The 22067-nt window shown below is 40.9% G+C and overlaps 1 protein-coding gene across 1 annotated transcript in view; it reads right to left on the reverse strand.

Moving 5' to 3' along the window:
* Positions 1 to 22067, reverse strand: part of LOC122551927 (lymphocyte antigen 75-like) — a 138564-nt gene that overhangs the window by 30391 nt on the left and 86106 nt on the right. The window contains exons 21-24 of the mRNA XM_043694497.1: positions 18611 to 18753; positions 14691 to 14796; positions 7186 to 7340; positions 5257 to 5382 (exon numbers count right to left, since the gene is read on the reverse strand). Coding sequence (XP_043550432.1) covers positions 5257 to 5382; positions 7186 to 7340; positions 14691 to 14796; positions 18611 to 18753 — 530 coding nt within the window. The remainder of the gene's footprint in view (positions 1 to 5256; positions 5383 to 7185; positions 7341 to 14690; positions 14797 to 18610; positions 18754 to 22067) is intronic.

The following is a 22067-nucleotide window of genomic DNA, read 5'->3' on the forward strand; positions in this document are numbered from 1 at the left end:
AGGAAAAAAATTGTTAATGCTGGTGCAGCTAAATATTTAGTGCATAAGTTAAAGAACAACTCACACAGTGTAAATTAACAACATTGGCAGTACCGCCTATAACAGTTTAAAAACTTTCAGAACAGAATGCTGAAGGTGGTGCAATTTATTTCAACAATTATTCATCCCAAATAGAATTCTTCATCTATAATTACTGATTTAAGATATGTTTATTGCATTTAAAAGTGCAACGTAAAATTTCTGTTTCACACTTTATTATTAAAGCACAAAGAAACGATGGGCAATCACTTCAAATTTAGTCAGAAACTTCTCAACAAAAATACGTCCTTCTACTCAAATTCCAGAATCGCGACTGCAAACCATACAAGAAATTTTTCAGTTGGTTCTTCTGACTTTTAATGGAGGTTGAAACCTGATCAAGAAAATTAGCCTCTGCAGAAAGTTGGACAATTGGTCCTTAAAGACATTCATCACCCAGCAGCACAACATGTCTGTGAGGAAATGTGTGATGGAGGTTTGAATAAAGTCAGAGTGTTGGATGATTTGAAATTAAGAGAATGCAAAATGGAAATAAGTTACAAAGAAGTTACGTTTAATTTGAAAAGCTAACTCTTTGTCTCCACAGATGCTGCCAAACCTGTTAGGTCTCTTCAATATTTCTTGTTTTTCTTTAAAAAAATGAAAGAGAGGGGTCTGGCTCAGTAAGCACTGGGAGTCTCCTATGATGTTAGACAGATGACATGGCTGAAGGTTTCAATGGCTGAAGCTGAGGTAGACACAGGTCATCTGTGCAGAGATGATATGGGAAGCAATTCATTTTAAGATATAACAGGTCAGCAAGGATAGAAATACAGTTTCATTCAGCTTGAATAATGAAATGGAGGGGGATAATAGCAATGGTGGGTATATGAAGTTTGCAGTGGAGACTAATGATGAAAACGTCAGGTGTTCTCAGCATTTAGCTAGAAAAGAATGCTCACAATTTCCAAAAAGACTTGTATTTGTACAGTGTCTTTCACAAATATTGGATACTTCAAAGCACTTCACAGTCAATAAAGCATATTTCAGGTGCACCTGGTATCATGGAAGCCACAGCAGCAAAATTTAGGCAGCTGCAGGGAAAAGTGTGGAGTCAAAACAAGCTGAGTTGCACTTTGGACATGGGCTCAATGGCTTCCTTCTGTGCTGTAATGATTCTAATAATTCTCCAAAAAGAAAAACAAAAAGCAATGTGATAACTACCAAATAGTCAATTTTTGTGACAATACTTTCAATTCCAAACCCTGCATATCCATCACACACTTCCTCACAGCCATGTAATGGTGCTTTGTCTATCATGCTGGGCATCTTTAAGGATCAATGGACTGACTTTCTGCAGTTAGAGGATATCTTTTAATGGTTGAAATCCACTGAAGAAAATTAAGAAGAACCAACTGAAAAAACATCATAAGTTTTAAGAATGGGTTGCGAATTTAAAATTGAAAGACAGTTTATGTTGGGCAAATTTCTGTTTAAAGATTGCCTACCTTTTCTCTTCATGCATTTTTATGTAAAAATACAAAACACGAAATATACAGGTGGCACATATTGGCCAGGACATGAGGAACAGGTAACTCCCCTGCTCATTTACAAATTAGTACTGTATCTGGGATCTTTTATGTTTACTGAGAACAGACACAGCCCCAAAGACCCAAGATGGCTAATGTGACAGTGTTAGATAATATGTTGAGATGGCTGTGCTGAATTCCTAAAATGGAATCTACAACCTTCTGATTTGGAAATCAGAGTGGTAGCAACTAAGCCATGTCTGTCACACCCATCAGTTTATAGCGTTTACAATTCCACTGAATTACAGATATAGAAATTCAAGGGAAGGCAATCGCCTAGTACTATTGCTAGACTAGTAATCCAGAGACCCAGATAACGTTCCGGGGACCCAGGTTTGAATCCCGCCACACGAGATGGTGGAATTGAATTAAGGAGAATCAAAATCTGGAATTAAGAATCTACTGATGACCATGAAACCTTTGTCAATTGTTGGAAAAACCTATATGGTTCACTAATGTTCCTTCGGGGAAAAAATCTGCCATCCTCCTAGGTCTGGCCCACATTTGACTCCAGACCCTCAGCAATGTGGTTGACTCTTAATTGCCCTCTGAAATGGCCTAGCAAGCCGTTCAGTTGTATCAATTTCTCCAAAGTTTCACCGAAGAAATGAAACCAGGCATTGACCTAGGCACTGGAAAAGACAAGGGCAGGAACAGCCCTGTTGACCTTGTAAAGTCCTCCTCATTAACTTTTGGGGGCTAATGCCAAAATTGGGAAAGCTGTCTCACAGACTAGTCAAGCGATAGCCTAGGCATATTTACAGTATCATACCTTACAGATAATATCACCATCCATGGATATGTCCTGTTTCACTGGTAGGACAGACACAGCAGAGATGGTGACACAGTGGTATACCGTAAGGAGGGAGTTGTTCTGGGGATCCTCAAGATCGGCTCAACCTCATGAAGTCTCATGGCTTCGGGTTAAACATGGACAAGGAAACCTCCTGCTGATTACCACATACCGTCCTCCCTCAGCTGATGAATTGGTACTCCTCCATCTTGGACGACACTTAGAGGAAGTACTGAAGATGGCAAGGACACAAAATGCATTCTGGGTGGGGGGGTTTCAATGACCACAACCAAGAGTGGCTTGGCAGCAGTATTACTGATCGAGCTGGTTGAGTCCTGAAGGATGCAGCTGCTAGACTGGGTCTGTGGCAGACACTGAAGGAACAAACAATAGGGAAAAACATATTTGACCTCATCCTTACCAATCTGCCATCTCTCCATGACAATATCGGTAAGGGCAACCACTGCGCAGTCCTTGTGGAGACAAAATACCACCTTCACATTGAGAACAACATCCATTATGTCATGTGGCACTATCACCTTCCTAAATGGGACAGACTTCAAACAGATCTAGCAACTCAAGGCTGGCCATCCATGAGGCACTGTGGGCCATTTATCAGAAACAGAATTATACTCCAGCACAATCGGTAACCTCAGTATGAGCATAAACCCCACTCAACCATTACCATCAAGCCAGAGGATCAACCCTGATTCAATGGAGAATGCAGGAGGGCATGCTAGGAGAAGCACCAGGCATACCTAAAGATGAGGTATCAATGTGGTGAAGCCGCCAAACAGGACTACCTGCATGCCTAGAGCATAAGCAGCAAGTGGTAGACAGAGCTAAGTGATCCAACAAACAATAGATCAGATTGAAGTTCTGTAGTCCTGCCACATGCCATTGTGAATGGTGGTAACAACTCACTGGAAGAGGAGGCTCCACAAATATCCCCAGCCTCAATGATGGAAGAGCCCAGCAGATCAGTTAAGGCTGAAGCTTTTGCAGCAATCTCCAGCCGGAAGTGCTGAGTGGATGATCCATCTCAGCCTCCTTCAGTGGTGTCCAGCATTACAGCTATCATCTTTATCCAATCTGATTCACTCGATTGGATGTCATTAAATAATTGGAGACACTGGATACTGCAAAGGTTAGGGGCCCTGACAATGGTCTGGCAATAATGCTGAAGACTTGTGCTCCAGAACTTGCCACTCCCCAAGCCAAGCTGTTCCAGGACAGTTACACCTCTGGCATCTATCCAACAATGTGGAAAATTGCTCAGATATGTCCTCGAAAAAAAAAAACAAACAAACCCAATCTGGCCGAATATCGCCCAATCAGTCGACTCTCAATCATCAATAAAGTAATGGAAGGTGTCATCAACAGTGCGATCAAACAGCACCTGCTTAGCACCAACCTGCTCAGTGATGCCCAGTTTGGGTTCTGCCAGGGCCACTCAGCTCCTGACCTCATTACAGCCTTGGAATAAACATGGACAAAAGAACTGTATTTCAGAGGTAATGTGAAAGTGACAGCAACAGCCCTTAACATCAAGACTGCATTCAACTAAGTGTGGCATCAAGGAGCCCGAGATAAACTGGAATCAATGGGTATTGGCGGTAAACTCTCTGCTAATTGGAGCCATAACTGACACATAGGAAGATGTTTGTGATTGTTGGAAGTCAGTCCTCTCAACTCCTATTCAGGAGTTCCTCAGTCTAACCATCTTCAGCTGCTTCATCAATGATCCTCCCTCCATCGTAAGGTCAGAAAGGGGGATGTTGCTAAATGATTGAACAGTGTTCAGCACCATTTGTGACTCCTCAGATACTGAAGCAGTCTGTGTCCAAATGCAATAAGATTTGGATAATTTCCAGGCTTGGGCTGACAAGTGGCAAGTAATGTGTGCACGGCACAAATACCAGGCTATGACCAGAACCAATAAGAGACAATCTAACCATCTCCCCTCGACATTCAATGGCATTGCCATCACTGAATCCGCCACTGTCAACATCCTGGGAGTTTTCATTTACCAGAAACTCAACTGGACTCACCACAAAAACAGTGGCTACAAGGGTGGGTCAGAGGCAAGGAATACTGCAGTGAGTAACTCACCTCATGACTCCCCAAAACCTGTCCGTCATCTGCAAGGCACAAGTCAGCATTATGATGGAACACTCCCCATTTGCTTGGATGAGTGCTGTCCCAACAACACTGAAGTTTGACACCATCCCGCTTAATTGGCACTGCATCCCACTATTGATGCTTAGCAGCTGCAGTGTGTATTATCTACAAGATGCACTGCAGTAATTCACCAAAGATCCTCAGTCAGCACCTTCTAAACCCACGATAACTTCTATCTAGAAGGACTAGGACAACAGACATATAGGAACACTATCACCTTCAAGTTCGCCTCCAAGCCACACTCAATCCTGACATGGAAATACATTGCCATTCCTTCACTGTCACTTGGTCAAAATCCTAGGAATTCCCTCCCTGATGCCATCGTGATTCAACCCATAGCAGGTGGTCTGCAGCGGTTCAAGGCAGCAGTTCATCAGTCTTCTCAAGGGTAACTGGGGGCAGGCAATAAATGCTGGCCAGCCAGTGACATCCACATCCCACAAAAATGAATAATAAAAAAACTGATAATTTTAAAACACAATGTAAAATGTGTCAACTGAGATTATCTGACAGGAAATCAATCCTAAACCCCCTCACAAACTAGTAGGAATCACGAAGATAAACATGCTCTTCATTTAATGCACAAAAACCACACATTATTGGTTTGACATTTAACTAGATGAGAGACGGTAGAAATAAATCAGAATTAAAAGTTGATAAAAATACATTTCAGACATTACCTCGAGGTTTTTGGCACACAGCAACAAATTTCTTATCACAAGCTGCCATATCCCATTTTCCAATGAATGGTGTGCCTTGGTCATTTAGTAGAACGGCACATTGTCTTTCTAAATGAAAAATCTAAAAACAAAATCACACAAAGAATAGACCTGGTTGGTTACAAAGCTGGCAGATGAAGCACAGAGGGTGAGGTGATTCAAGAGGAAGAATGTAGCCATTCGATTGGATTCAACAGCCTACTGGATGACAAGAGAAATTGTGAGCGCAGTCAAAAAAAAGAAAGAAGGTTTAGGAAACTGAAGACAGAGTCCTCAAAGAAAATAGTGAAAGCAGAAAATAACTTAACTTTATTTTTAAAAGAGGCCATGAAATGTCCTTGACAAACAAGATTTAGGAAAATCCCAAGGCATTTTATAAGGAACAGAAGGTAGCTAGGGAAAGGGTAGGTCCACCTCAAGACAAAGGAGGAATTTTGCGTGGAGCCAGAGGAAATGGGTGAGGTCCTTAATAAATACTCTGCATAGGTATTCACAAAGGAGAAGGACATGGTGGATGGCGAGGTCCTCAGGGCCTGATGGGACCTATCTCAAGACACTGAGGGAGGCAAGGGAGGAGATTGTTCAGGGCCGAAGGATGTATTCCTGTGCTGTCCTGTTCTTTGACATGCAAATACTGGAATTCAGAGGGTTTGGCAATTTAGAGTAGATAGCATGTAGTCCATCAATTCGAAAGACAAATGACCTGTAAGTCTGTTTCAAAAGGCCAGCAACTCTTTTGAAGTTTTGTCAAATACATAACTGAAGTAAAATGTATAATTTTGGTCTCCTAATGGAGAAAGAAAAGTGGATTATATTTGCCTTACAGGAGGTTTAACAAAAGATTAGATAGATTCTTGAGATCAGCAAGTTGTCCTATGAGGAAAGATTGAGTATACTCATAGCGGCTGTTCAGCAATCAAGTCTGCGCTGACCCTCAGAACAGCATCCCACCCAAACCCACCCTTATCCTGTAAACCCACATTTACCCTGGCTAATCCATCTACCCTTCACATCCCTGGACACTATGGATAATTTAGTACGACCAATCCACCATATCTACATATTTGTGGTCTCTGGGAGGAAACCAGAGCACTCAGACACAAACAGAACATGCAACCTCCACACAAATAATCACCAAGGCTGGAAATCGAACCCAGATCCCTGGCCAACCACTGTGCCATCATGCCATCTGTTTTACTTTGTATCTTAAAATAATAGTAAAATGGTCAATGCATTTTCCTGAGAGTTCAGAAATTACAAGTATAATCTGATCAAGACATAAAGTTCTTATTTTGCTAAATGGGCTAGATGCTAAAAGAATGTTACCCCCTAGACTGGATACTCTATAATGAAACATCATTGTCTCAGAAAAAAAGAATTGGCTATTAAGGGATAAGGTGAGAAATATTGTCACTATGAGGGTTGCAATTCCTTACTCTAGAGGGTGTGGATGCGAAATTGATAAGTGAATTCAGCATGGTGTAGGAGGTACTTGGGCACTGGGAAGTCATAGGCCATGGAGATGGGTTAGGAAAAAGTGGAGTGCAACGCAACAATTCAAGCAAGATCTTACTGAATCACCATAGGGCACACTTCAGTTTCTACATTTTATGTTTTTAGGATTGCATAATTAAAAGTCGAATGATTTTTGTTAAAAAAATTTGAAGTGAAAATGATTAGTTAATTCAGTACAGATTGAGATGATGTTTGAGTTCTATCCAGCCAAGTTGCTTAGAGAATAGAATTATTAGTGGTAAAGTCAAACCACTCAAAAAATTAACAAAGGCCAACAACTTAAATGCTCTAATTGGCTAGATACAAAGTAAAGCATTAAGTGTAACTCCACATAATGTAATAATAATCTAAATGCAAATGTTTAACTTACATCAAATGTACGCAATGCCACCTCAAATGATGGTTGCCAATTTGTATAATCAGCTGGTCTTTCTGTCACCCATTTAGTTGTTCCAGCTGCAGTGGAGGTTTGCATACCGAGCCAAATTCTACGTGGCAGTGATGATAAATGGGATACAATAAAATCTGTTGAATACAAAATGCAAATAATTTAAGAAATCACTTCTAATCAATGCAGCAGCAGTAACCTTCCCACTAGATTTTCACCTTGGTATGGCATTGGTCAGGATGCCCAAAAATGGGGCTGTCAATCAGCAACCTACCAACTTTAGATGTGGCATTGATGCCCAAAGCCAACATAAAAAGATAAACACACCTCAAAAGAGATGGGACAATCAATTGCCTGCTGGAGAACAACAACAATGGCTGACAAACTCAAGTGATCTCAAATACTACAAGGTTTTCTTTTAAAAAGCTGTATGGTTCACGTTCTTAGCTTTTCGAACAGCAGTCCATATGAAGAACAATTACTGATATTTCTCATACCGATTCAAGTTTTTAGATTTAGTGCTGTTATCCTGAAGGCAGTCAAGCAATGGTAGTACAGGAATGCCAAAACAATTTCAGTATTAGGCCTAGAATAAAGTTGCTGAGCTGATCTATATGCACACATTATCCTGCGTTTAGTTCAGAAAGAGGTTAATGGTCCACTGGAACAAAGATAGGTTTTCTGGCTGTCTCCATTTATACAAGTCATACCTGTCCAAAGCAGTGTTCTGGAATCTCCCCAGTGCTCTGCATGACTCTCTCTTTTCTGCTGTTAGATCTCGATAAAGATCAGATGTCAGATCCTAAGCTTTCTGCCCACAAGTTGATATCATGTCATCACACTGAGGCATGCTATTAGCACCATCCTCTACCATCTATTTCAGACCCATTTGCATCTTTCCCTCGGTATGCATTTGGCTAGGTATGCATGCTATTCTTCTAATTATATATTTATTTATGCACATAATTATGTTTATCATACCCCACTTTCCCAAGTACCCTTATTGTCTTAATTTGTAAAGTCACTCTGGAGGTTTTACTTTCCTCCCAGAATCCTCAGATTCGAGACTGGTAGCTAGCTGTATAGAAATCTGTTGACTTTGATTTCCACCTTAACACTTGGAGGACTCTAGTCCCATTAAACTTAAGAACCTTTGATGTCTCGTATTCCCTTCGCGGAGAATATCTGCAATTTTTTGAATGATTGGACAATGGTTATTCCTTCCCATTAGTGGCTTCCGTGGAGGTGTGTGCACAAAGAGTTATAGAGATGTACAATGTGGAAACAGACACTTTGGTCCAACCTGTCCATGCTGACCAGATATCCCAACCCAATCTAATCCCACCTGCCAGCACCCAGCCCATATCCCTCCAAGCCCTTCTTATTCATATACCCATCCAAATGCCTCTTAAATGTTGCAATTCTACCAGCTTCCATCACATCCTCTGGCAGCTCATTCCATACGTGTACCACCCTCTGCGTGAAAAAGTTGCCCCTTAGGTGTCTTTTACATCTTTCCCCTCTCAGCCGAAACCTATGCCCTCTAGTTCTGCCCTCTGGATCCCAGGGAAAAGACTTTGTCTATTTATCCTATCCATGCCCCTCAGTTTCGTAAACCTCCGTAAAGTCACCCCTCAGCCTCCGACGCTCCAGGGAAAACAGTCACAGCCTGTTCAGCCTCTCCCTATAGCTCAAATCCTCCAACCCTGGCAACATCCTTGTAAATCTTTTCTGAACCCTTTCAAGTTTCACAACATCTTTCCAATAGGAAGGAGACCAGAATTGCACACAATATTCCAACAGTGGCCTAACCAATGTCCTGTACAGCCACAACATGATCTCCCAACTCCTGTACTCAATACTCTGACCAATAAAGGAAAGCATACCAAATGCCTTCTTCACTATCCTATCTATCTACGACTCCACTTTTAAGGAACTATGAACCTGCACTCCAAGATCTCTTTGTTCAGCAACACTCCCTAGGACTTTACCATTCAGTGTATAAGTCCTGCTAAGATTTGCTTTCCCAAAATGCAGCACCTCGCATTAATCTGAATTAATCTCCATCAGCCCATTGGCCCATCTGGTCCAGATCCTGTTGTAATCTGAGGTAACCTTCTTTGATGTCCACTACACCTCCAATTTTGGTGTCATCTGCAAACTTACGAACTGTAACTTTTCTGCTCGCATCCAAATCATTTATGTAAATGATAAAAAGTAGAGACTGAGCACCTATCCTTGTGGTCACAGGTCTCCAGTCTGAAAAACAACCCTCCATCACCACCATCCTCTGTCTTCTACCTTTGAGCCAGTTCTGTATCCAAACGGCTAGTTCTCCCTGTATTCCATGAGATCTAACCTTGCTAATCAGTCTCCCATGGGCAACCTTGTCAAACGCCTTACTGAAGTCCACAAAGATCACATCTACTGCTCTGCCCTCAATCTTCTTTGTTACTTCATCAAAAAACTCAGTCAAGTTTGTGAGACATGATTTCCCACGCACAAAGCCATGCTGACTATCCCTAAAAAGTCCTTGCCTTTCCAAATACACGTACATTCTGTCCCTCAGGACGACTCCTCCCCCCCCCAAAACTTGCCCACCACTAAGGTCAGGCTCACTGATCTATAGTTCCCTGGCTTGTCCTTACCACCCTTCTTAAACAGTGGCACCACGTTAGCCAAGCTGCAGTCTTCCGGCACCTTACCTGTGACTATCGATGATACAAATATCTCAGCAAGAGACCCAGCAATCACGTCCCTAGCTTCCTACAGGAGTTCTGGGGTATAACTGATCACGTCCTGGAGATTTATCCACTTCCATGCCTTTCAAGACATCCAGCACGTCCTCCTCTGTAATCTGGACATTTTGCAAGATGTCACCATCTACTCCCCTACAGTCTATATCTTCCATATCCTTTTGCACAGCAAATACTGATGCAAAATAGTCATTTAGTATCTCCCCTATGCACTGTTTTCTGTGGCTCCACACAAAGGCCACCTTGCTGATCTTTGAGGGGCCCTATTCTCTCCCTAGTTACCCTTTTGTCCTTAATATATTTGTAAAATCCCTTTGGATTCTCCTTAATTCTATTTGCCAAAGCTATCTCATGTCCCCTTTTTGTCCTCCTGCTTTCTCTCTTAAGTATACTCCTACTTCCTTTATACTCTAAGGATTCACTTGATCTACCCTGTCTATGTCTGACATATGCTTCCTTCTTTTTCTTAACCAAACCCTCAATTTCTTTAGTCATCCAGCATTCCCTATACCTACCAGCCTTCCCTTTCACCCTGACAGGAATATACTTTCTCTGGATTCTGGTTATCTCATTTCTGAAGGCTTCCCATTTTCCAGCCATCCCTTTACCTGCGAACATCTGCCTCCAATCAGCTTTCAAAAGTTCTTGCCTAATACCATCAAAATTGGCCTTGCTCCAATTTAGAACTTCAACTTTTAGATCTGGTCTGGCCTTTTCCATCACGATTTTAAAACGAATAGAATTATGGTCGCTGGCCCCAAAGTGCTCCCTCAGTCACCTGCCCTGCCTTATTTCCCAAGAGTAGGTCAAGTTTTGCACCTTCTCTCGTAGGTACATCCACATACTGAGCGAGAAAATTGTCTTGTACACACTTAACAAATTCCTCTCCATCTAAACCTTTAACACTATGGCAGTCCCAGTCGATGTTTGGAAAGTTAAAATCCCCTACCATAACTACCCTATTATTCTTACAGAGAGTGGAGATCTCCTTACAAGGTTGTTTCTCAATTTCCCTCTGACTATTAGGGGATCTGTAATACAATCCCAATAAGGTGATCATCCCTTTCTTTTTTCTCATTTCCAACCAAATCACTTCCCTGAATGGATTTCTGGGAATATCCTCCCTCAGCACAGCTGTAATGCTATCCCTTATCAAAAATGCCACTCCCCCTCCTCTCTTGCCTCCCTTTCTATCCTTCCTGTAGCATTTGTACCCTGGAACATTAAGTCCTCACTATCTCCCTGGGTCCCTCCCCCTCACCTTTACTGGTTTAAATCCTCCCAAGCAGTTCTAGCAAATTTCTCTGCCAGTACATTAGTCCCCTTCCAATTTAGGTGCGATCCAATGTGTCAGCAGATTTTTATTCTCAATCTGTCTGCGGATTTGTGTGGTGGCATGTAAATACTTCATTTCAATTGTCAGATGGATTCTCTTCTTTACTCTCAGCAATTGTACTACAAGAGAAACCAACATGTTCATCATGTCCTCTATTCTGTTATTTGAGGAGTACTTCTGGAATGCCACTATCATGATCATAATTACTGAGGATTCTTCATGGGAAGATAAGGAAGACAAATATTCTGCTCGTACCAGTCTCTTCCAAGTCAATTCCACACGTAATGTCAGTATTTAATCCATCAGGTATCGTTCACCAACCTGTGTTGCATCCAAAGTTGCATCAATTATAGGTTCATCAATTGGGGTAGGCTATTCACTGGCTTGCTCACTGCTTATATTCTTCCTCATAAACCTTACTTACTTTTACAGTTGGAATACTTTTCAATGCTGATTGCAGAGGAAAATGTGCATCAATCCAGTACAACTTCAGTTTCCTATCTTGGTAGCTGCTTCTGGAATTGTGTTTCACTCATCACCTGAATGGCTCTCTCGAGTCAGGACTTTCTTGTATTATAAGAAACCTGATAACTCAACAGCAATTTCGACAATATTGCCTCTTATAAATACTGATGTGAAGTCACCATAATCACATTTCTCCTCTAATCTTTAAAGGTCATTAATGGAATCCCTTGGGTGTTGAATTCTCCTATTAAATCCTGTTGACTAACCTCCTAATTTAGTCGCTAATTTGGAAACTCTACCATTCTAAAATGTCAAAAATTGTTCTCTCCAAGACACCAAATGTGTTTTCTTTTGGCATCCCTGAAATTAAATGTTCCTGGTAAGATTATGTCTGCATGCCTGAAAGATGTGTTTTGTAGGAATAGCAGTTCTGCTTTTACTGTTATACTGGAGGACCGCTGTATTATGACTTAAGTGAAGGATTCCTACCTTTTTAGCAAATTCACTGTATGAATCCTGTTTGCAGCCATAATCAATAATTCCCACTTTAAACAATTTTACTCAAAGATTCATGCTCCTTACAATTAAGTAAATTATTCCCACCTCTTTCTGTAGGTCAGTGGCTTCAGATTAATATTTCTTTATTGGCTCTTTTAGTTCATTAGCTGTGCTTTGTGGCACACATTTGCTATAACAACAATACTCCATCTGAGCTATACATCATTTCTTCACTTCTTGCTTTTCCAACCTGGATTATTGCACTTTTAGCAATGTTTCTGTTGTCCTGTAGGGATTTTAGCTTCACTCCAACATTTGTTCAATTGCTGGTGAACTCCATTTCTAGACCATTCCCACACAATGAATCTGCATGTGTTTGGATTTGCTAACTCTCCTGTTACAGCATGTCTCTCACCAGCTCTGAGCTGCTTTTACTATTCACTGAAGCATTCTTTCTTGTTGAAGATTATCACAAGAAGGGCCCTTAAGTCTACAGTTCTTCTGTTGTACTAACAGAATACTTAAAGCCAAGTGTGAAGATCTCACATCGTTGCTCACTATGTATTGCTGGAGGAGTCAAATCAAATCCACATAGCTCCCTTCTATTTTGTATGCACAGGCAAGTACAATGCTGCATGCTCATTATGAAGATTGCTGCCACCACCTACTTTATGCATAGGAAACTACAGGCCTGTTTGTGATTTGGAGGAAAATGACTTCCTGGTCTAACTGGAAATGTCTCTTTTAGCTATGATGATATAATTTACTCCATGTTACCCAAAATGTTACATTAATATGATCGACATTGTCACAGAAATAGAACACCTGTTTGGCATGGACGAATTGGACCAAAGGGTCAGTTTCTGTACTATACATCTCTAAGATTCTATGACCAAATGTTAGGTTTCACTCCTACAAGATCCTAAGTTGCTTTGTCCACAAGTCCACATGACAAAATGGGTGTGCATCTGGTACTCCTCAGTAATATTACCTGCAGACCATTTCTGACTGTATATTCGGACCACAACACAAACCTCACACTTCACATTCCGGAGTTTTATAAACTGAATAAAAATTAAACTAAGCATTAAACCTGTTGTTTTTAATATCCTGGGAAGCTACTTCAATAAATATATAAGCTCAGAAACATTAACAATGTCCAAAACGGTCATGCAAGCTGTAATCCCTGCTCCTAAAATGGATGATTCTAAGAGTTGTCATGATCCACATGGGAAAATGCTCTGATTCTCAAGCCCTGCACCCCCTGGGGTCATCACAAAAGTTAATGATCTAATAAAATATGCACAATCCTCAATTTAGCCATCTGTCGAGTCAAGTTTAACGGAAAAGACTGACCAGGTTCATGTACATAATGAGAAATCTATTTATTACAAATAAGTAAATTCTAATCACAAGTAAACACCAAGATTTATCAAAATATGGTTCTACTCTTGGCCCCTTTTTAAAATCCCTACAAAGACAGACAAACAAGAAAAAAAGTTGATGGGATAAAGGCTGGGAAGCACTGTTTGATAGCACGAGTCCACAAGGCTCATTAAGATGTTCCTTTTGGCTTGCCTGCACTCTGTTCTTCATCCTTCTTTCCCAGGTTCTTTCACTCTTTTTCAGGAGGCCCAGGGTAATGGGTGCACTAAGTAAATTGATTATTGGTTAGAAGCAACAGCTTACTTCAGGTTTTTTTTAAAAACTGCCAACATTGAGCGCGATAACATGAGTGTGAAATGGATCAAAGGCAGCTAAAAAAGACTTCTCCTGTAGCATTCACATCCACAAGCTGCTCAGCTGTCTGGGAACCAAAGAGTTGTCATCAGACTGATAATCTCAGGAATCAATGACTGGTCACAATTGCACAAACTAATTGGCTACTTGTTGTCAGCTAAATCCCACTCTGCATGTACACCCCAGTGCTGTGCTATCTACAGGCATTTTCCCGAGTGATTAGATGAGATTACTTAGTGTGGAAACAGGCCCTTCGGCCCAACAAGTCCACAGCGACCCGCCGAAGCACACCCGCCCAGACCCATTCCCCTACACCGAACACTAAGGGCAATTTAACATGGCTAATTCACCTAACTTGCACATTTTTGGACAGTGGGAGGAAACTGGGGCACCCACGCAGACACAGGGAGAATGTGCAAAATCCACACAGTCAATCGCCTGAGCGGGAATTGAACCCGGGTCTCTGGCACTGTGAGGCAGCAGTACTAACCACTGTGCTCCCATGCCACCCACAGCACGCTTGAACAAACAGCCATGTAAACACCATAAACAATGAGTTTCAAAAGTGCAGCAATTCCTTCCACAATCCTTGGATTTAAAACAGTCTTTCTTTCCATTTTAGGACACAATCAAAAATACAGAAAATAAAAGTGATCTTTATAGCCTCCTATAGTCTTGATCAAATAACATACCTTGTTCCACAGAATTGGCGATAGTCAGCAAGTTCCCACCTAGGCTCTGACAGAATCGATTTCCAGCCTCCCATGGCAAAGCATTCGTTTTAACAAAGTTATAGCACTGAAACAGATGGAATATGATTCATATCAAAGTACTTACTACTACTTGTACTTGACATACCATTACGCCCTATTTACATTGTATGTTTTGGGAGGGGATATTCTAATTTTACACTTTTGAGAAATAACTGAACTTGTTCTACAATCTATTGTTTTTAATAAAAGTAGCAAATATTATGCCTAATAGGAATCTGATTGAAACACAGAATCATAGATTTTACAGTACGGAAGGAGGCCATTTGACCCATTTTGTTGTACTGACTCTTGAAAGAAGAGTAGCCTGGATGACTAAGGATATTGATGAAAAGGTAAGTAAAAATAAAAGTAAAGGAGGAGATATATAATGCTTATCGGAATAATCATAGCAATAGAAATCTGTAAGAGTATCTCAAATGGAGGAGAGAGGCTCAGGCTGGAATAAAGAAGCATAAGGAAAGGATGCTTCTTTCCTTAGTAACTTTTTCCATAGCCTTCTAAATTCCCCATTTTCATATATCTCGCTCTCTTTTGAAATGTCCTATGTAATCTGACTCTACCACTGGCTCAGGCAGCACATTCCAAATCCTAACAACCGAATACAGAAGAATCTCCTCACCTCACTCCTAGTTGTCTTGCTGAAAATCTTGAAATTGTGACCCCTAGTTAACTGATGTACCAAAACAGTGGAAACAGAATATTCTTGAATACCTCAGTGAGGGCACCTCTTAGACTTCTCTGCTCGAATTTCTAATTTTTCTTTGTCTCTAAAAATCTCTCATTCCTCATATCATTCTAGTAAATCTCCTTTGAACTCTCTGCAGGGTTTTAACATCTTTCTTAAATAAGGGGCCCAGAAGTGAACACAATACTCCAAATATGGCCTGACTAATGATTTGTAAAGGTGTAGCAGCATTCCATTGCCTTTATATTCTATAAGCTTCTCAACAACGGTTTCAACTGGTCTAAAAACTTTTAGAGATTTATGCCAGTGAATTCCTCTGCTCCTATACTCCCTTCAAAGTTGTACCGCTCAGCATGCACTGTTTCTCCAAGTTTGTTCTTCCAAAATGCATTACCTCACATTTCCACATATTGAAATTTGTGTCCCCGCTGTCTGCCCATTTGGTCAACTTGTCAGTGCCCCTTTGAAGTCGCTCAGCTTCATCCTCACAATTCACTCTTCTTGTAACCTTATCTTCTGCAAACTTAGAGATCTTGCCCTCAACATCCATCTTCAAATCATTTTAATACATTAGAAAAAGCAAGGATTGCAACACTGATCCCTGGGGAGCACCACTTCCAACTCATCTCCAATCTGAGAAATGCTGACTTATACCTTATGTTGCCTATCTTTTAGCCAAATTCTAACCCATGCTGTCAAGGACCCATCAATCCCAAATATTTCTAATTTGCCAACCAACCTGCCATGTGGCACCATACCAAGTGCTTTCTGAAAATCCAAATATACAAATCTATAACCCTCATCTGCTGCCTGTGTCATCTTGTCAAAGAACTCAATTAAATTTGATAGATTGACCAGCCCTTGATAAGGCCATGTTGACTGTCTAGTATTAACTTATTTTTGTCTAAAAGTGTAGATTTACCTTACCCCGCATTATGGCCTCCTTTAGCTTTCCCAGTATGGTTGTGAAGCTGACAGGTCTGAGTTTCCTGGGTTATCTTTTGCCCACCTTTTTTTAAAAGCAGAAGCGTCATATTTGCAATCCTCCAATTCCCTGAGACTAATCCTGTGTTCAGCGAGGCCTAAACAATTTCTGTCAACGGCTCTGTATATCTACTTCCATCCCTCTGTCAGCAATCCAGAACATATCCTGTCTGGGCCTGGTGACTTAACTACCTGAAGTAATGCCAGCCTTTTTAGGACCTTTCATTTGTCTCTCACTATACTGCTGATTTTAGACCTTCCTAAAATTATTCATTATAGTGCCTCTTAACAGGTAAACCTTTTCCTCCTTTCACAAACCAAAGAACTTTCATTGTTGTTAAATTTGTACATTGTTTATCTATTTAATGCCAAAGAAGAGTACCCTGGATGACTAAGGATATTGATGAGAAATTAAGTTAAAAAAAAATAAAGAAAGTATGTGATGCTTAACAGAATTCATCGAAAATAAGCACTGGACCCTGAAACTAACAGCATACGGCCAAATATTTCATTCTGCAAAGGAAATCCAGGTTCCTTTTTCCAATATAAGTCACCTTATTAAACATCTCTTCAGTACCTTTCACCTCCAACAACATACAACAAACCCACAGACCTTCGTCAGCAAGGATGAGATGATCCAATCAATTTTCTTCCCTTCAACTACTCCACTGGGCCAAACCTCCTCCAGATACTCTTACCCTATCCATGACCTTGCATCTTTCTCTAGTTTCTCTCTTGTCTCTCTCCATTCCTATCACTTTGGCCAGAAGAATCTTCTCCTCTTGCTCTGTACACCATATTTTCCTCTTAAAAATTGTTGACCATGAAACTCCCCTTTCTCATCTTTATATTAGATGATGTTAAGAGTTCTTCCTTCAGGTGGTCTTTCTCCTTCATCAACCCTCATCAACCATCATCAACCCTCTCTTCAGGAAACCAAACTACTGACACTTTTGTCCCTGCAAACTACCACCTCATTTCCAAAATCTCTTTCAAGGTTGAACCAAACTGTTTACAACTTCAGTATTATTTTTGATCCCAAAACAAACTTCCAACCACAAATCCAAGTCCAAAATTCTAACAAAGAGTCACTCGACTCAACATTAACTCTATTTTCTCTCCACAGATGCTGCCAGAGCTGCTGAGCTTCTCCAGCAATTTCAGTTTATTTGTTTCAGATCTCCGGCATCCGTTTTGTTTTATTTTGATCTTAAAAGTCATATCCTTGTTTTCAAATCTCTCCATGGCGTCTCACCATTTATTCCCTCAAATATCGGCAGTCACATAAACTTCTCAGATACCTTTGCTGGTCAGATTCTAAACTCCTATGCACCCCTGATTTTAACTGAACCGTGACTGGTAATATCTCCAAGCTCTGGAATTCCCTTGCTAAACCTCACTGCCTGTGTCTATCCCGCTTTCCTCCATTAACAACATTCAGTAAAAATTATTTTGATTAAGCTTTTCATCCTAATGTCTCTAGATCAAATTTTGCTTCATAACTCGCATAACATCTTCTGACATCTTATGTCAGAAGTGCCAAGCAAATATGAGTTTGTGTGCTGTCCCACTAATGGATTGGCTGATGCCATCTTTGCAAAGGTCGACCAGTACCTGCTTGAACCCTGCCCTGTTAATATGTTCGTTCAACTACTGGAAGCAGTGCAGGACGCAGCCACAGGGTGATCTTACCTCATTAAAACCTCTGTCAGATAATCAGACCAGAACAACCTGGGCTTTTTAAGGAGATGCCAGGGAAGTTGTTTTGTTCATGTATAAAAGACTGAACAGTATGGACAAGTTAAATCTAGAAAATTACCTCAAACTTTCAAAAGTGGAACAAGACAGACCACGGATTCAAACTGATAGCAAACAAATTCAATCTCACCTTCCTGAAAATTGCACTATTGTGAAGAAAGTTGACACATGGAATGGAGGTAATGGAATGATTATTCTGGATGGATTAATATCACTAAGCAAAATAATTATCCTCACCCTTAATTAGCTTTGGAACTCAAGACTCAATAAGAGGATTGTCATCTTTCATTATCTTTTCCAACTGACAAGAATTCCATCTAAAGACCTCATCCCAACTTCTTACAAATATTTCCAATTTTATGATGTTATTGTGCTGACAATGACAAATAGAAGCAAGTTTCTTTTCTCTTACATTATCTCCAAAGGGGATCCAATCACCAGTACATGGAGTACCTGACACATTGGCTTCTGGAGACCATGGCTCTAACGATGATATATTTAATTTTTGACAAATGAAGGGAAGAGGTCTGGCGCAGTCCACAAACTCATGGTGTTCTGCAAGGTAAAAACAAAATTGAAGCAATACAACCATAATTCTGTAACAGTAGTAAATCTCACGAATTTGCAAACCACCAATTTGTTACTTCAATATTACATTGCAGTCTTTCAACAGACAGACATTGACATTAATCAGGAATATCATTTGTCGTCAATGGATTAAGGTTAAGTGATTCAGTGTTTCATGTTTTTGTGAGTTACAATTACCACATCCCATTGTGAAATTCCACACCAACACATTGATTTGTGTTGGGACATGTCATTTCACAATATGTAAACTGATTTTCTTAATGTCAACCACAGGTCAGTGATGAAAATCTTTTTAAAGACAGAAACCCCACTCCAGGCACAAGCATACAATTTAGGCTAATAGTTCAGTGCTGTGCTCAATTGTGAAAGGTTCTATCTTTAGAGGAGACTATACTGATACTCTATCGGTTCTCTCCAATAGATGCAAAAAAAAAAAATCAATGACACTATTCAAAGAATAAAGTTTTCTCCTGACATCTTGGCAAAATGGTGTTACTGATTGGAAACCACACAAAATCACAAATGCGCTGCAAACTGATTAAACATTAAAATGATAGTGATGCACTTTGTGATCTCCTGAAAGGCAAATGTAAGCTACTTTTTTCCATAATGGAAAAGTCATAAGTTCATTCTTAGAATGTTAAAACCACCAGTCCTTAAACAGATTGTTCCATTCACAAATAAACCTTCTCTCGCTACCATTTCAGAAGTATGTGAATATGCAGTTGTAATGCCAGGGTGCTAGAAAATAGGATTAAAATAGGTAGTTGCTTTCAACTGGCATGGACACAATGAGTCAAATGGCCTTTTATTCTGAGCTATAGATCTCTGTGACTATCTAAAACATCATGGGTTTCACAAGCTCTGGTTTGCTGAAGTTACAGCAGGGAGGATACAATAGGGTATTCTTTTCCTCTTAACTCCAAAAGCAGAGGGGTGGCCATACTGGTATGAAAGAACCTCCCATTTCGGGTGACAGATCAAATCAAGGATGAATATGGACGGTTCGTCATTCTCAAGGCACTAATACACAGAGAAAAGTAAAGAATGGCATCCTGAACGTCTACTGTCCCCCGGTGCACCCTCTCAAATTTTTAGTTGATGCAGTTTCTAAGTTAATGGCTCTTGGGGGGAGTCATATGATTATAGGAGAAAGCTTTAATTGTCGCATGAACCCTGGTGTAGACACGATGCCAACAGGGCTGTTGGGTACATCTTGGCAGAGTCTAGACAGTTGGTGGACTTATGCGAGGAGATGGGACGAGTGGATGTGCCTCCTCCCGAATGGTGGGGGGGGAAACTTTACCTTCTACTCCAACCTGCACAAGTGCCACACAAGAATTGATATGATTGATATGTTCTTTGTTCGGTCGGTTTGTTTCGATTTGGTGAATGCCTGCAGAATTGGGAGCATAACTATTTCGGACAATGTGAGTATATTTAGATATTAAGACCAACAGTAATGGAGTAAGCACGCGGCAGTGGCACATTTATCATCTTTCAGCAAAAACTGATCACTTTGTTCAGTATATCACAAGGGAGTTCAGGGCATTTTGGGACATCAATGGGGGTATGGCCAGCAATCCACCAGTGCTCGGGGAGACCACCAAAGCGTTCTTAAGGGGAATGATTAAGAATCGTTGCAGAGTATGAAATAGAAAGGAGAGCAGCAGCAGATGCTCGAGGTCCGGTTGAAGACAGCTGAGTCAACATATTACACCAGATCTAGTTGGTCTGAAGGGCCTGTTTCCACAATGTTGGGAAGCTAATCTAATCTAATCATCTGTGGTCAAATTACAAAGGGTCAAGACTCTCTGGGCTGCTCTGGACTCAGTACTCACACAAGTGGCGAGGAGAGGAATCTCCTTTGCAAAGCAAACGCTGCTTGAATATGGGGATAAGTCAGGTAGATTCCTGGCTTATCTGGCTTGGAAGGAAAGTGCTCCACAGTGCATTGTGTCTATCAGGGAGACAGCTGTCACTCGTGAACTGAGGAAGATCAATGCCAGTTTCTGAGAGTTTTATAAAGAGTTATATCTGTTGGAGGGATGTGGGGATGGAAATGAGAGAATGGAATCCTTTTTGGAAAACTTGGACCTGCCTGCTATAAATGCAGATCGGGCCTCCCTTTTAAAACGCACCTCTAAAAGTACAGGAGGTGGTAAGGCACCTGGTCCAGATGGATTCCAGAGTGAATTTTACAAGGAGTTTATACACACGTTGGCTGAACCACTGCTGGGGATGTATAGTCATTCGTATAGACAGTACTGTCTTCTGCCCTGTCTAAGGGAGGCTAATATTTCCCTTATCTTAAAAGGAAGGGAAAGACCCAGAGGATTGCGCATTATACAGACCCATCTGGCTGTTGAACATAGATTTTAAAATTTTATCAAAGGTGTTGGCTCAGAGACTGGAGAAGGTGCTGCTCATTATTATAAAAGAGGATCGGACGGGTTTTTAAATCAAGGGCTGCAGCTCCTTGAATAATATTCGATGGGTACTGAGCACAGTGCAAATATGTCAGCAGGGAGCGATTCCGGGTTTGGTGGTCTCCCTTGATACAGAAACGGCTTTTGATCGGGTGGAATGGTCGTACCTCTTTGCTGCTCTAGATGGATTTAGTCTAGGAGGGGCCTTCGCCAGGTGGGTGGTAGTGTTATCTAAAGACCCTAAGGCAGCGATTATCATGAATGGGTTAAATCGAGCAATTTTGGTGTGGGAAGGGGCAGACAACATGAGTGTCCCCTGTCGCTGCTACTGTTCATCTTGGTATTTGAGCCACTGGCGGGGGCTATCCGAAAAGACCTTGAAATAATGGAACTGGAAGTGGGAGCTGGGGAACATAAAATCACTGTCTATGCAGCCGATGTCCTTTTAGTTTTAGCCAATCCTGAAAAATCCATACCCCGGTTTATACAAAAAATTAAATTATTCGGTAGTTTTTCAGGATACAGGATAAATTTTACAAAATTGGAAGTCATGCCTGTTGGGGGGAGTTGGTGGAGGTACCAAAGCTGGAAGGCAGAATGGAATTTCCCTTTACATGGTCACAGAAAGGTTTTCTTTATCTGGGAATTTTTATTACCCCTCGCTTCCGGTATCTGTACAGAGGTAACTTTGTGCAGCTGTTTGATTGAAATGAATGTTCTCCCTTGGCTGCTATATCCTGAGGATGCTCCCGCTATTAATACCCAAAAAGGCATTGCAGAGGTTTGAGAGATGGCTTGGATAGTCATCCGTTACTTAAACTTACCAAGCTGCAGCTTCTGCAGGATATTGCA

This window comes from Chiloscyllium plagiosum, chromosome 7, assembly GCF_004010195.1.
Source record: "Chiloscyllium plagiosum isolate BGI_BamShark_2017 chromosome 7, ASM401019v2, whole genome shotgun sequence".
Lineage (NCBI taxonomy): Eukaryota > Metazoa > Chordata > Chondrichthyes > Orectolobiformes > Hemiscylliidae > Chiloscyllium > Chiloscyllium plagiosum.